Source organism: Haemaphysalis longicornis, unplaced genomic scaffold (assembly GCF_048455015.1).
Source record: "Haemaphysalis longicornis isolate Haplotype H1 unplaced genomic scaffold, Haemaphysalis longicornis Haplotype H1 scaffold_12, whole genome shotgun sequence".
Lineage (NCBI taxonomy): Eukaryota > Metazoa > Arthropoda > Arachnida > Ixodida > Ixodidae > Haemaphysalis > Haemaphysalis longicornis.
The window spans coordinates 53,884,676-53,900,554 of record NW_027526225.1 but is presented as its reverse complement, the minus strand read 5'-3'; the positions used below and the strand labels follow the sequence as shown (position 1 = coordinate 53,900,554).

Sequence of the window (15,879 nt, the reverse complement as noted above, 5' to 3'; positions counted from 1 at the left end):
TGTTCATTAAATATTACTCTTACGTTTGGCACCACTGGAACCCTTTGAATAAGGGCTGTAGCTCTTCCAACAGTACAGCTTTTGTTAGAAAGCACGCAACCTGCAAGCAAGAGAGCTCTATAACGGTGCGTTAACGGGCGCGCGCCGGCACTGCTGCGCGCTCGCGCACCGACGGCCTCGGCAGCCTAGGAACTCTACGTAAGTGGCTGAGCACGAGGTCGCGGGTTCGATTCCCGGCCGCGGCGGCCGCTTTTCTGATGGAGGCGAAAAGCAAAAACGCCTGTACGAGATTTCGGCGCACGATAAAGATCCCCAGGTGGTCAAAATTAATTTGGAGCCCTCCACTACGGCGCGCCTCATCGCCTGCGTTGCGTCGGCGCGTTAAACCCTACAATCAAGCAATCAATCTACGTAAGTGGCGCCCCCACCAAAGTGAGCGGCGGCTCTCCGCAACTCGAGCGACGGAGCCCTCCTATTGTTCTCTCAGCGACGTAGCAGGCATAGAAAGTTAAAGGAGGCTAGAGGCTATGCTCATGTCGATAGCGATTCCATAGAGAAATTTCTCTATGGCGATTCCCCTTCCGGTTTCGCCCATTCTGCGCGCTTGTCCGGACTTGTGCCAGGTGTGCCGCCGTTCTGCGGTTGCTCGGTTGCGCTAAACGTTTCGATCATCGTGCAAGGTCCGCTTCTGCTCGTTCCCTCTACCCGGGCGTGAGTCGTGCTTGGGGACGTCGCCGGCCGCCGTGGAACGACCGGCAGCATCATGACGCTCATGGAGTTCGTCGGATGCGCTCTGATCGGATTCGGCCCGGCCATTTCTATGTTTGCAGTCACCATCGCCAAGGACCCCATCCGCATAATAATTCTCATCACAGCGTGAGTCTGTCTGTCTGCGAATGACGGAGTCGCCGCCGTCTTACCGTGTGGGCCGGACCAAGGTTGCGATGAGCAGCTTTTGTCAACCCGTGGCATGGCGCCGCTACACTACTGAGAAAGCAAATCGTTGGAGAACGTAAAAAGTGAGCTGTAACCTTTAGCTGAAGAGAAGAACAGTGGTATAAAAGTGGTATTTATAAACTGCCCTAACTGGCCACGATAGTCCTGAAATCGGCAGGGGCGCAAGGTCTGCCCAGGAAACTGAGAGCTGTCAGAAAACAAGAATGGCAGACGGAAAATCTGTCGAGTGCCAAGCTCCTGCGGTTGCATAATTTACTGTTACTGAATTTACTGAAGAAAGCTGAGCCACGTGTATACGTGTACTCGCTGGATTTTAATTACGACTGACGGAACAAAAAATTTCGATAGTGCAAAGATTCTGAACTCACTTCCGCGACACTGTTGGAATGCCACTGACCACTTTCTGATAAGACGCGCTCACAACGCCGGAATTCTATCTGTAACCAAAGGTATGATTGACATTCTATTAAAATAATCAACAGAACCTAAGTACTAGTAACCGATGTTACAAGTCGCTGGTACTGATGTTACTAGAGGCAAAGTACCAGTAACCGGTGTGTAACCGAGTGGTCTGAAAGATGGAGGAGGCGTTGCTCCATGAAGGGTAAAAATGTGCTCTGAATTCTTCAGTTTTAAAAAAACTGCCCGTAGTATAGCAAAAACCAACTCACTAGAGTTGCCTCAAATTTTTTAAAACTGTGGCATCAAATAACCATACAATTACACACTCGTAAGTCTGCTGTGTGCTGCGTATCAGCTGTTTACCGGAGTAGTATCGAATCAAATTGTGACTTACTCATGAGAAACCGTTCATTGTGACAAAGGTGTGAGGCAGATGCAAGTAGTGAATGCGAATCAGACTCAAAAAATTAAATGAGAGTGAGCGCGAGTGCTAGTGAGCTCTAAAAGAACCTGTGATGGCTGAAGCGGCTGCCAATTGTTGTTCTGGCCCTCTTAGAACGCTCCGACTGTTGTGTTAGACAAAGCTCGTGCCTGAGCATCTTTTCTGTCGTGCAGGGCGTTCTTCTGGCTGCTGTCGCTGCTGCTGTCGTCGATAGTGTGGTTCGCAGTGGTGCCCCTCCGACGGCAGCTGGCCTTCGGGGTGGTCTGCTCTGTGGCTTTCCAGGAGGGCTTCCGCTTTCTCTTCTACCGCTTGCTCAGGTAACCTCCCCAAAGGGGAACGCTGTTCTGGATTTCTGGATCAGGAGCACTTCAGGAGCACTTTTACTAAGGGGGGGGGAAAGAGACGAAAAAGACAGGAGGGGAGGGGAAACAGCACTTCCCGGGGCATTCTGGTAGCGTCACGGGTGCTTGGCCTAGGTTATTCTAGCGGCATCTGCCGTGGAAGAAGACACTGCGCAGCCGCTGCCATTGCACTACACAGCCCCTCAAGTGAATTTGGTGGCAGCTACGAAGCTTTGAGGGTTTCCGCTGTGGCGTCGTCTGGTCGTTCGCCCGCACCCTGCCGCAGTGCCTCCCGTACATGCTCTTTTCCCATGGGTAACAGCCGAAAAACGCGAAAAAGTCGTAGTCATCGCTGTGTTTGCTGCCTCCTTCATCTCTTGTCGCATCAGATTTTCCCTTCCTGTGAACCAACTGGTCCACGCATGGACCCTGGCAAGCGCGTGAAGCACCGCTTGTGCCTACATTGAGTGAGAGGCTGCCCATTTTTGGGATGTAAAGAAATCAACCCCTATTATTTTTGGTAGACTTTTGTTTGTAATTACTTTTGGCAGCAGATCCATGCTTGGCATTTCATTTCTGAAAACGTCTAGCTTACCCCGACAGATTGCTTCAGCAACATAGTTTACTACTAGTGTAATGCCGTGCTGTTGGTCTTAAAGTTTTGCTGCACTCTTCAGCAGGTTTTTTGCCGCACCAATTCCTTCCCTCACTAATGCAGGAAGTGAAAATTATTGACCTGTCATGCTTGTGCAAGTTTAGACAGCTGCATGCAGCCTGACCAACTGCGCATCCAGAGCTTTGCGTGAAATCAGCTTAATTGTACTCAAATCTCAGCATCAAGAAGGTGGTAAGCGCTTAAGTTTATCAAGCTGGAAGGACACGGAAATTGCAGGTGTTGGGAAGAAAACATCCCGGCACAGTTAATTGATCTCAATCAAAACTGGCCTGACTGAAACGGAGATTGATAGAAGAACACTGTCCTTCTGTGTTCTCCAATCGGTCTCTGTTTCAGTTATGCTGGTTCTAATAAAGACCTCATTCCAACTTGCCGAGCTCGCAACATTTGATGGAGACTGGAAACATGTCTGGCTTTTGACGTCCGACTTGTCTAGCTTTTGATGTACTAACAGATATTTTAATTAAGAAAAAAAAAACAGCATCACTGTAAGGCAGAAAATGACAAAGGCTGTGTTGAATTGTGGTCTTCTTGCCAATGTTGGGAGGACTACAAAAACGAGTGCTGTTCTCGTTTTGTAGACTAGCAAAGCTGAAATAGGAAAGCGTGGACGCTAACAGTGATGGACAGAACTTGATCCTGCAGGAAGGCTGAGCAGGGCCTGAAGAAGGTCACGGAGGCGGGTGCAGACGGCGCTGTTGTGTCCAGCTCTAGGACCACCCTCTCTTATGGTGGGTATAAGTGTTTTTGGAAACCCTTGCTAACCAGGGGAGATTATGGGGATGTTTAGGTGCATCCATAGGGGCTCGCTGATGTGCCAGAAAGTCTGCAAGGCTCCCGTCTCGAATATCTTTTTTCACTGTTGAGAAGTTCTGCATGACTTCAGTGTGTGTTGCATGGAAGCCAACAGAAGCAATGGAATTTTGAAAGCGAGGTCTTCCTTCTTTTCTTTGCCACAGCTTCGAGTGTGCCAACTATATCCTCGCACCCTTTTGTGCAGTTCTAAAAATGGACCAAATTGCGACAGCCAACAAAACATGTCACCTTTTCCTTATGAAGGTGCGCTGTTAAGAAGATATGGGGAGTCAACTTAGGCGAGGAAACACCTCCCCCGAATCTACAGGGCACCGTTGATGAGGGGGTGGCCGTCACTGGCAAGAGCAGAGAGAGTGAGACAGAGCCCTTAATGGAACAACAACAAAGAGAGGCGTATATTGAGTAACTGTACAGGTATGAGAGTATGAATCTCAGCGAGAGCCAACTAAAAACGGTACAAATGCGAGAGTTAAATGTTACAGAAAATACAAACGGGGAGCGTTAACAATGAATTACAAAGAAGAGGAGTTATCTAAGGGAGACAGTTAGATGCATATGTTAGACAAGGCCCCACAAAATTCACCAGCCAGGCCGGATGGTGCACCGCTGCCTGGAGGGCTTTGTTGGCTGGCTATGAAGCGCTGCTTCGACATAGGCTAGGCCAGCCGATGACAGACATGGTGGTCCAAGACCCGTGGAGTCCTCCAGGGTGGCTAATGCGGATGCACTCACGGGCAGAAGCCATTGTTGTGACCTCTCAACATAACTGCTTTGTCTTGGTATGGGTGCCCTTTTTGTGCCCACGGTAGCACGTGAAAAAAAATAACACATAAAGTGCCCACTGCAGTAGAGCGCGCAACTTCGCATTTTCTTCCTTCTCGAATCATTGGCGCACCTTAACACAGGCCACACAATGTCAGCCTCGCGAAAGCTCTGGATGCTTCGACGAAAACTGAGCAGGCGGGGTTTTGTTTCGTTATTTACTTGGCGCACGTCAGTATTCGATACGTCTTCAGTTTACGCCGGCGGCCGAGCGATGGCCCTTTGACGCTCTGTTCGAGAACTTTCTCGGAGGCACTCGAAGGGAATAGATAAGGAAAATTTCGTGAACAGAGCGTCTGTATTACGTTAATAAGAATGCTACACAATAATTATTAGATGCTGTATAATGATACTAAGAATTTCTACAATAATAGTAGACGCTGTACGTGAGAGTTTGTGACAACATACAAATTTTTTTTACGTGAAAAAAGCTGTCAATTGGTGCCTGCACTTCATTTACTCACTTGATCACAGACAGCTCTCTGTCACTCTGAGATCGTGTCATCGTGTCTTCTGTGCTGTCCACTACGCTCAACCCTTTGAGGGTCAAATTTTTTTGCCAAATTCAACCCCCCAGGGTCAATTTCTTATTGCTCATTTAAATTCTTTGGATGAATCCATTTCGAGAAAAAATTGTAATTTTTTAGGGTGACCATAAAGTGACAAGAAAATCGTTTGTGGTGTTACATACCCATGGATTATCCATGAGTAACGAGAGAAAATTGTAAAAAAGTTTTGCGGCCGCAAGAAGGGGGAGCAGCGCAAGAAGCGGGAAGCGCCCGGAGGACGAAACCGAGACTGGCCGCTGCGCACCCGCGCATGACCGGATGCTCAAGTGATAGCTGGCAAAAGAAAAGAAGAGCCATTCGCACAAGAAAGAAATTTTAAGTGTTTCCACAGTGTGGCAGCACGTGCCAAGCGAGAGATATGATCGAAAAAGGCGCGCTTTCTAAACATACAAGCGATGATGTGCATGTGCATCATTGACCGGAAAGGGTTAATGTTGTTGACCTCTTACACAACTTCACAACCGTAGCATATGGGATCCCACTAAACTTTAAGCAAGAGGTGTTTCTTGGCTCGGAGGAAATGATTTAGAGCCTTGTGACTGTCTGGTGGATCCAAAACCATAAATGGGCCATGCAGATAAAATATGTTTGGTCCATTAGAATGATTGCCTTGTTAGAATCGTACTGATACCACTCTTAACGTAAGCTTCGCTCGAATAGGCTATGTATAGTTAGGAAAAAGAAAGTGGCCATGCGACCCACTAGTTCATTTCCCGCAGCAGAACGTATGATGCAGTGAAGATAACAAGGTGCGCCAGTGTGCCCTAGTACACGCTGGTGCCGTCTGTCGAGGGGGCTGCTACGCTTGTGCCAGTGGCTCTGAGCGGCTGCGACCTACTCGAGGTCCTCTACGTGGCGTAAAGCAGCCCTTTTTGAGTTCCCTGACAGCCAGCGACCGTGTTTAACCCTCTCCCGGTCAAAGATGTACATGTACATTCCCTGCAAACACCTGTGTTTAACCCTCTCCGGTGCCAACGGGTGGTTGCAGTCATGGTTTCGATTTGCACCAAGTCGTGAAAAGAGTGAGGTTTTCATGTGTACTCTCTAGGGAAACAAGATCTAGGGATACTTTCTAGGGAAACAAGAAACAAGACATGTACTTTCTAGGGAAACCCCATATGAGGAGCTAAGTAGCAGTGCTGTTGCTCGTGATGTGGGCACCTGCTGCTTCGGTAGCGTCGCCCTTTGCTACGGCAGTCATCGGTTCCCTTCTGCTGCTTTCAGTGTCTGGTCTGGGCTTTGGCGTGATGAGCGGCGTGTTCTCCCTCCTCAATGTCCTGGCGGACGCCATTGGCCCCGGCACGGTTGGGTTCAGCGGAGCGTCGTCCTATTTCTTCCTTACCTCAGGTGAGCTTCCTCCCCTCCTCCGGGGCTGTTTCAACATACCTTCACAGCTGGGGGGCTGTGAAAGCCTCCTCTCTCTCCCTCTCACCCCAGCTCGTGTCGACGAGCTTGCTTCCGTGAACAGTGTTGACGTGTCCCCGAACAAGTGGTGTGGTCTGAAGAGTTGGAGCGCCCTTAAACAGTTGCTGTACCCCCAACGTCCGTACAGGGGCCGTCGAAAACAGAAAACCCTTTTTTCTCTGAAAGAACTGCCATCTGGTGGCTCACTTAACTCTATTTCAACCACGAAAGAGGACACATAGCTTCCAGGTTTTCCCGAAGTGTCTGGGAGGGGGGCTCCTGAATTCTCGTGGTTTTGTACGATTGCACGTTTGAAACAAAAACCTCCTGAAATCACACCCGTGTTTAGCCAAGCCTTTCTCTCTCCCCGTCTGTCCACATTGCACCAAAGCTGCGTGACAGTCCAGTTCAGTCTTACACCGAAAGGGTAGTGGGCCATGCGCAGAACTTGAACTGGCCAGTACCACTGTTACTTTAAAACGGTTCGTGAAGATGCAGCAGCGCCGCCGGTTTCACCCACACACAAGGAGGTGTTCATGCTTGGGGTGGTGCAAGCATGGCACCAGGGCCCGATTCTTTTTCTCACTTCCTTCGTTGTATCGAAAAAGCGTGCCAGCAAGCTTTAGTGCCAATAGAAGCAACATCATAGCCAAATTTTTCAGGGCAGCACTAGCAGCCCTCACCTGGGAGTCTGTGATTTCTTCACTTCAGCGTGTGGCGTAGCAATGGCATTGAGCATAGAGGACCACTTGTAATGTGACCGCTTATAGTGCGGGTTTTCCTGGCCACTGGTAGGCCTGCCACAGAACTCAATGCATAAGCTTCTAGCTGCTTGTACAGTTAATCCTCGATATAACGAAGTCGTACTTGGGGGCGGAAATTTCGTTAAATCGAGAATTTCGTAAAATCGAGGTTTCGATTTTAGTCATTTAACCAGTTATTGAGGTTTCAAAACCTTGCTTTTCGCCCAGAAACAACTGCTATGTAGTTACCTCTCCACTTAAAGCAAAATTTGTACTAAAACTGTCCGCGCAAATTGTGGGAATTAAGAGTTTCAACACTTAGGCAATGTAATCCGGATCGCCGACAGTAGTTCATGTGTCGTAAAACCGGTGCTTTACGTGGAAGTGGAAACCACGCGTCCATGATTATCTTCGCTAATGCTCATAGCTGACTCTGGTTCGCCACGTGTTGTGATCTTTGGTTTTTTCCTATATAAGATGCTTTTTTTCCCTGCAATAAATGTTGTTGAAAGTCGGCGCTTGTGGTGTAACGTACTTCTTCGTCCTTCACGTGTCTGCGCTGTCAACTGTGTCATGGTTGCGAAGAAACAAACAACAACAAAGAATGAGAAAACGGTTGGGAAAGATTTTCAACTGGTGCTCATTAGTGAATGCAGTCAAGCCTAATAAACCAACAATCCTGAATTTCAATGATTACATTCAGCATTAACTAAATTTAACTTTAAAGAAAAAGTGAAAGTTTGACATTCTTAAAATTATGTTCTCCCATATGAATAAAATGATAGAGCACGGGGCTGTTCTTGTTAGTCTAACATAGACCTCATTTTCAGTGCGTTTAAACCTAAACTGACAAAAATTGTGGACTTGAGAAATGAGGTTGAGAAGAGCAAACAAGGAGGGAACTGTTTGGGGAAACACGAGTGCTTGTTTGTGGCCTGCATTGTTGTGCAGTTTGAACTTTCTAATTTTGCCATTTCGTCGAAAGCCACACTTTGTGTAGCTACTGCTACACAAAGTGAGGCTTTCAGCTACTGCGTAAAGAGCCTCAAAGGTGTTGGGTTCTAGTGCTCTCTCAGCATTGAAAAAAAAAGTTTTTTTTTTTTTACTAGTTTATGGTTCTCAATTGGCTCTTCTTTTTTTTTGCCTGTGTCCAGCTAGTGTTAGTTTAACGAGCTCTCATAAACTGGCGAGGAGGATTGGGCATGGGAAGTGCCACTTGTGAATGCGCTTTCCTCACAAAATAAGTCTTAAATCACCCCTCCTCCTCCTTTCCACCCCCCAAAGAAAGGATGGGCTGTTTATTGTCGAGTTTGAGCTGACGAAATAATTAAACAGTGTTTTAAACTTAACTTCATTGTCACGATAAAAAGCACAATAGATTTGAAACCTTTGAGCTAAAAAAAAAGACAATCACGAGAATCTTGGTATTGCAAAGCAAGGAACTAACATCAGGAACGTAGTGCCAGTTTTTTCACCTGCCATTTTTCACTGGCATTAGCATTGTCTAAGGCGAAGTCAGTTGTCAGGTCATGCAGCAATGCTTTCTCCTCCTCTTCAATCATCATCAGCAGCCTATTTAGGTCCACCGTAGGACAAAGGCTCCGTTCCCCAGCTGTTCCTATCTCCACTGTCGAGTTGATGGTCGTTGCCCATTGGCGGATCTGTCTGTCAGCCCAGTGCCCTCTTGTGTCCCCTCGCAGCGCTGACGACCAGTGCCTTTGTGCTGCTGCACACCTTCTGGGGGGTGGTGTCCTTCCACGCCCTGGACCACGGCCGGTGGCCCCTGGTGGCCTTTGTCATCGCCGCCCACCTCACCGCCTCCTGCCTGGTGGGTCCTGTGCCCGGTTGATGGGTTTGTGCTGCTCGGCTGGTTGTAAGATGGCAGAGTAGGGCGAAACATTGACTGCTCAGGGAAGTTGGCTGCTACCTGTAACGGAGTCATTTGTAGCGTATTCTCCGACACCTGTACTGCCCGTTTGCATTTCTGCACGTTTGGCAGACTTCGCTTGCCTTCTTTTTTACCTGCCCTAGAAATGCAAATCAATGCAACAAGCTGTGCACTCTTCAGCCAAATGTCTTCTGTGCTGGTGACTGGCTGTGTACCGGAATTTCCGGACACCATTGTCAGATCAATGTTCAGCGGGGTTGTGAGTGTGGATGATGGTGTCATGACCGTGGGAGAGTTTGGAAGACTACATTGCCAACACTGTACTGAGCACAAGCGAAAGCGGCGCTACAGGGAAAGCAACAATGATCCTTTACCTCCAAAGTGAATCGCACTAGTCTGGCGCTTCTTTGCAAATGTGGAAGGTTGCAGCCTCAGTTGCTCCAACCCTGTAGACAATGTGGAGAAGTGAGCACTGTCTTGGGCAGCGAGGTTGTTCAAGCAGAAGATGTCGGACTATTTTGTGCGAAAGTAAAGCAGTTTCACTAATGAAGTGTTTAATAAATGCTATGTGCTTTTATGACGTCCTATTCCTTAGCTTGCTTATATCAAATTATCGCCTACATCGAAGTGATAGGTGTTTCTTTTTTTTTTTTTTTTTCTGCAAGTTCGATATAACCGGGTTTGACTGTAATAAGGTTACGACAGAACCCCATCTTTCAAAAAGACGCTGTTTTGACAAAAGGTGAGGTCAGCTTCTTGTGTAAAGGTTGTGAGGGGAAACTAGCACGTCTGAGCTCTGCATTCTGTCGTCCCGCTGGGCCTGTTTGATATAGTTTCACACACGGGGGAAATATTGCGTGCACAAGGGCTCACCTTGGAAACTCGGGCAGCCTCCATGACACTGAGCGCACTATGCGGGAGGGAGACTTGAATAGAGAAAGATATAGACAAGAGGGTAATGCAAAGGTTGGTTTCGGAGACCAAATGCTCTCGTTGTGTGTGAGAGATGCGGACATGGTGCCTTTGCAGCTGAAACACATTTCAGCTGATCACCTCTGAATTTGGCTTCAAATTGTCACAAAAGATCTGGCACCTGTGCTTGACATGTCTACCTGTTTATCAGTTTAATATGTTCCACGTTGCATTATAAATAGAATCTGGTAATAATTTACAACAAACTGTTTTCGCTTCGTATACTATACAGTGCAATCATGTTGACACGTTTTTAACGGGAACTGTAAAATAAAACATATACTATGCAAAAATCCTATTGTCCAGAAAGGTAAAAGAGGAGTAAAATATGCATATGCCTATGCACATGCATATGCATATAATATGCACATGCATATGCACAGGGGTGAGACAGCTGCGCATATTGCGCAGATTTGATACGAATTTGTTTTCCTGCGCTAGGCTGCTCCAAAAGCTTGAAAATTGCAAAAATTGCGCCAAACTGCTCCAAAACAGTCTGAGAGCCAAGGATTATAGCCCTCCTGTTAGCTTTGGTGGGGAAAAATGCTTACTGACGGCATAATTTTCCAGCACACCCAAGGTGATGCTCTTGTAAAGGTTTAATTGATTGATCATTTAATAAAAAACCTGGATAAAATTGTCCCCTGCATAATTTTTTCGAAAGTCACAATGTCACCCGCCGCGGTGGCTCAGTGTCTAAGGTGTTGCGCTGCTGAGCACGAAGTCGCGGGTTCGATTCCCGGCCGCGGCGGCCGCTTTTCTGATGGAGGCGAAAAGCAAAAACGCCCATGTGTACGATATTTCAGCGCATGATGCACTTTTCCCCTATGAGTTTCCCAAAATTTGATTTTTTTTAAGCTCCTAAGGTGACACAATAAATGTCGTTCTTCTGCTCCAAATCAAGGTTCCTCTGCTCCAAAATAGAGATTTCGCTGCTCCAAAAACTGCTCCCAAATCAAAATATATGCATGTAATATGCATATGCACATGGTTGGAATTCACCTGCGAATCGGCAGCTGTGGCACCGCTCGTGCAGCAAAGCGACCTATCCTTGTGGCTACGGCAGCAGCTCACTTCTATCATTCGTGCTGCACTTTCTTCTTTTCAACGTCCAGGAGTAAATGTAAATTGTTCTGAAAGGTGCAAAAAAAAGAAGCTGCCTTTTGCTCGCTCAGCCCTGCATGCGTGGCGAGTGCCTCGCTTGCTCTCCGACACCGGTCACCAATGGCTGTGTCCTGTTGCTGGTGTGTCGTTGTCACTGCCTCCAACATCATCCGCAACTCTGCGGTGATGTCTCGCACGAGGCTGCCAGGTCGTCATCTCCACACGCAAACTCTTGCGACAAAATGCCCACGTCTAACTGGTCCCGTTCCGTGTTTAGGTCTCGGCAGCTCTACAACGTGCAGATTGTGGCTTGATGGAACGCAGTTAGGGCTAGTGTATTGAACAATAAAGGTAGGATTTTTGGAAGCGTCAGTCAAGACCAACTTTCGCAATCGTATTATCCGATTTCCGGCGAAAATGTGATCGTATTAAATGCACGAAGATGCATTATTTCTTGAGGACGTGGGCCGGTAATGAAAAGAAAAATGTGTTAGGCCGAAAAAAACGTATTAAAAAGAGTCGCGCTAACGAGATTTCAGTGTAATTAGTTTATGGGGCACAGTGTTCGATGTTTAGAATGGCAGAGCAACTGGCCAGTTTGCGAAAGCATCAAGATCTGGCTGAAAAATTCACATTAAGAAAAACCTCACACATTTTTTAACATTTAAAAAGGAATGCAGTTTTTTTTTTTTATAAAGCGTGAGCTATTACAAAAACTGTCAAGATAGGCTACGGATTTGAATGAGAAAGAGAAATTACGAATCCTAACTGTCAAAGCTATGCCGAACTGTTGTACATTGCATTTCACCATGCGCTGTTATGTTGGCATGCTTACCGTGAAGACAAACGCTGGCTTTGTCGTCCTTGCGGTGAGTGCAGTTGTGACAGTGGGCTGTCATCAGGCAGGAGTGCCGACTTCTCCGAACAGCGGAGTAACCTCTTGCCTGCCTTACGTGCCGCAGACGTTGCTGAACCCCTGGGGCTTGTATGGAGCCTCCCTGGGTCCCATCTACGTGCTGCTTCTCGTATCTGGAGGCCTGGCCTTTCACGCAGCCGGTGGACGCCTTCACTCCAAAGCGCAACCTCAATGAGTGCCGCAACTACTGTTTAATCGCAACCCCAGCTTTCGGACGGAGAGTGTGTGGTCACGTCACTCCGGATGTTGTTGCCCTGTGCGCGCGCGAACCTGAGACTGCGCACTTCCTTGCGCGGAATGGAGCAGTGGTGCCAGCTAAAACGTGATCGCTGATGCCGAGGCTATTTTGTGAACGCGATGGCTGATAATTTGGGGAAATTGCCAAAGTACCATTTCACGTTTGTTGTGTATTTATGTTACGTGTGACTTTTGCTCTGTCTTTTCATTGTTTGTGCATTTTTTGTTGTACTGGCGCAAGCATCAGCTGTTTTCAGTTTACTGTTTAGGGGCAAAGCTTCTGATTGGAACACCTGCGCTTGTTTTTATTATGATCCGCCCGGCGCTGCATTCAGTGCCCGCATGGATAGAGCGAGGCTCCGAATGTGCTGTATTATAAATCTCCTTTATTTGTCGTTTTTGACTGTTCAGAACTGCTCCAAAGTGGCGTTTGCCCATAGAATATTTACAGCGAGAAGAGTTTTGTACTGAACTGTTCAGAACTGTTTCGTGCAGGAAACTAAAAGATGCTATGTGATGTTGTGGTGGCCAAGCAATGCCCCATCGCAGACCATACTGCCAGATTTGAAATTTGTTAAGAGGGCTCAAAACTTACCGTGAGAACACATGGATAAAAACTAAATGTCTCGTTTCACAGCAACATCATGTTGAATGCGTAGCGTGCCGTAAGCAGTTGTTGACGGTGCTGTGTGTGTGCCTGGACCCCCGTGTTGCCAGTGCGACACCGACATGTGATGTGATGCGCAACAAGAACAATCCAACTTTGGTGCGGAAGTCTGTAGGGAAACAAAGACTTTGCTTTGTGTTTGTATTGTCCTGTATATTTTTTTTCAAGTACTCACTTTTAACATGATCCAATAAAAAAAAAACAAGGTTGGGAACCTACTACGGTAACTCCTGTACATTGTTGTACATTTGTGAACTTTTCATTAATTTCATCGAACAAGGGTCAGCGGTAAGGTTAAAAATTCTTTCATGTTCTGTTACCTGTCAGGGGGTTTCACCAAGGTATCTCAACACGCAAAAATTGCATGTGCAGTTTTTTAACAGTCCTTTCTAATGCATGGATTTTAAAAGTTAAAACAAAATAGAGGTGCTGACCAGTCTAAATAAATTCTCGACATTTCAGCTTCCGTGCTGGAAACCGAAACGTCAAGAATTTTCTTGGACTGGTTAGCGCCTTTTTTTGTGTTTCAAGTGTATTCCGTGGCCAGGAAGGATTTTGTCACAGTACCTACCTCGGTGTGCGAATGCATGAAAAATCCAATCCTGTAAATGCTGTGCCTGTGTAAATGCTGTCAGCGGGCGTAATTTTTTGAGCAAAATATTTGCTGTAATTGTGCAAATATTCAGTGCTGTCTAGAGAGTAGTAAAGACGAAAAGATTTCAGCAGCTACAGTTGCATTGCAACATCATCGTTCTTTCTGGACTGCATCATGGGCTGATTACTCTCAGAGCAAGCTGTGTGGGGGGTGGGGCTTTTACATCTGCAGGTATCGGGTCCAACAGAGGGGGTAGCAATAAAAACACGATTACCCCCCCCCACACAGGCTTCCTTCACAGTACTAAGCCCGAAACTACCTATATCCATATCCAACAACACCCTCAGAAAGGTCGTGAAGGCTAGAGCAAATTCTTAATTTACATAACAATGTTTATATAAATTTATTTCAGCAATCAAATGGAACATAACAGTGTTTATATAAATTTATTTCAGCAATCAAATGGAAATTTATAAAGGACTGTGTCAAAGGAACACCTGCACTACTGGAGTGCTACGTATACAGAATGTAGATGTCAACGTGCATCCAAATCGCAACACATGGGTGTTTTTGTTTCTGGCCTCCATAAAACAAACAGCTGTAGTGTCATCCTTTAATTGCTTCCTGTACAATTCAATTGTACATGCTTCCTGTACATTTTTAATTGTTTCCTTGGCTATCTAAACACGATTAGTGCAAAAATGGCGGCTCAGCAGATGCGCTTGCACTTCGGACATTTGCTTTTGTCTTTAATGTGCCATCTTCACCAGTGCATTCTGACGTCATTTTTCTCCCTGCCAAATAGAAAGTGCTCCTGTACAGGCTGCCGGAAGCCTGTACAGGAGGTTACATGGCTGGCTATGGTCTAGCCAACAAAAAAGAAAAAGCAACCAATCGAATTTTTATTGCACTGTACGTAAGTTGATCGTCATGGTGCTTCTAGAGGTTGAAATGTATGAAACAATGGTTTTGAGACAATGTATAGAGTGGCAGACAAGCCGGACAACTATTTTTTTCCAGCTCAGAAGCAACTCTGCGTCACGCAGCTTGAAAGGAAAAACAATTTAAAGGTATTCCCCGCGCTGTTCACGGGTGCACGTTTGTAGGCAGAGGTGGTGATCAGTCCAGGGCATCGCCCCCCACCGGTGCTCTCGCCATCCGCTCCGTTATTGCGCAGGTGAGGCTATCCGGGGTCGTAGTGTGGCCCTGATTAAATTTTCTGTTCTATGCAACAGTACACGAACAATAATTAAGAAAACCACGGCCGCTCCTGAGCATCAGTTCTAAAAAAAGGCAACGCCTTCCTTGCAGTCGAACAGGCTAGAGCCACTAGATGAAGTAGCTTATTTAGTGGCTCTAGAACAGGCATTTACACGCAGTTTCAGATTTTTTGAGGACGATGTTTTCTGGTGAGCGCCCATCCACATTGTAAAAACGTGATCGGGAACTACACGCGCTGCGCTCGGACGTCTGTTCACATACAGGGTGGGCGACGATAATTGGAACACTTAATAAATTTTTTTCCTGAATGAACCGCCGCTCTGTTCGCGTCAAACTTAACACGAAGGTCGCATTTTGCGGCCTATTTTGTTTGACACCGGGAACAACGATGGTACTAAACTGTTTATTCCGAAAATAAACAAAAAGGAGGCCGATTTGGACGTGCTAGCCAGCGCAAGTTCATCTTGGTACGACGGCGCCCCCAGGAGCATGCAGAGCGAAACGCACGTTTGGGATTAGCCTAGGAAGGAGCGAAATGGTGCAGCAGACGACCACAAAATGTGCCTAAAAAGGTGGAGCCAGATGAGCTAGCAGATGATAAGAAAACCCGCTTTCACATTAACTCTATGGTGTTGGCACTATGGAAAAACCATCTTTCCTCCATGTGAAAAACGGCCACCTAAAGCTAAAACTCGCTAGAGGCACCAGAGACGTAAAACGCTTCAGCATATCAAGAAATTAAACATCTATTAACTGCTTCGGCGCCAGCGAGTTAATGAGAGTACCAATTTGCCTTTTAAGCAAATAACGATTGATTAAACGAGGAGAGCGTTGAATTTATTGTCTAATTCAATACTAAATAAAATTAACGACTGCAGCGCTCCAGCGGCGAAATGAGCGCGCATGCCGCCTGTCGCGTACCCACTTACCTTTTTCACTTATGTGTGTACGTCACCCCCTTTCCTAATTTCCGGTTTTCCTGGAAACGGCCGCAAAATATCCAAGCCTTCGCAAACAAGTCACGTGTTAGTAGTGGCGTCACTGCGAGCCAATCGCATCGTTCTGGGATGATGTCAGCCGGAAGTGAGGTCTGCGAGTGAGTCACCG

The 15,879-nt window shown here is 46.8% G+C and overlaps 1 protein-coding gene across 1 annotated transcript; it reads left to right on the top strand.

Moving 5' to 3' along the window:
• The first annotated feature begins 560 nt into the window (after window positions 1-560).
• Aph-1 (gamma-secretase subunit Aph-1) lies at window positions 561-13,211 on the top strand. Its single transcript, XM_077693287.1, has 6 exons — window positions 561-876; window positions 1,975-2,118; window positions 3,464-3,549; window positions 6,250-6,372; window positions 8,873-9,000; window positions 12,099-13,211. The coding sequence occupies exons 1-6, from the start codon at window positions 764-766 to the stop codon at window positions 12,225-12,227; spliced, it is 723 nt and encodes a 240-aa protein (XP_077549413.1). The 5' UTR covers window positions 561-763; the 3' UTR covers window positions 12,228-13,211.
• Window positions 13,212-15,879: the final 2,668 nt, after the last annotated feature.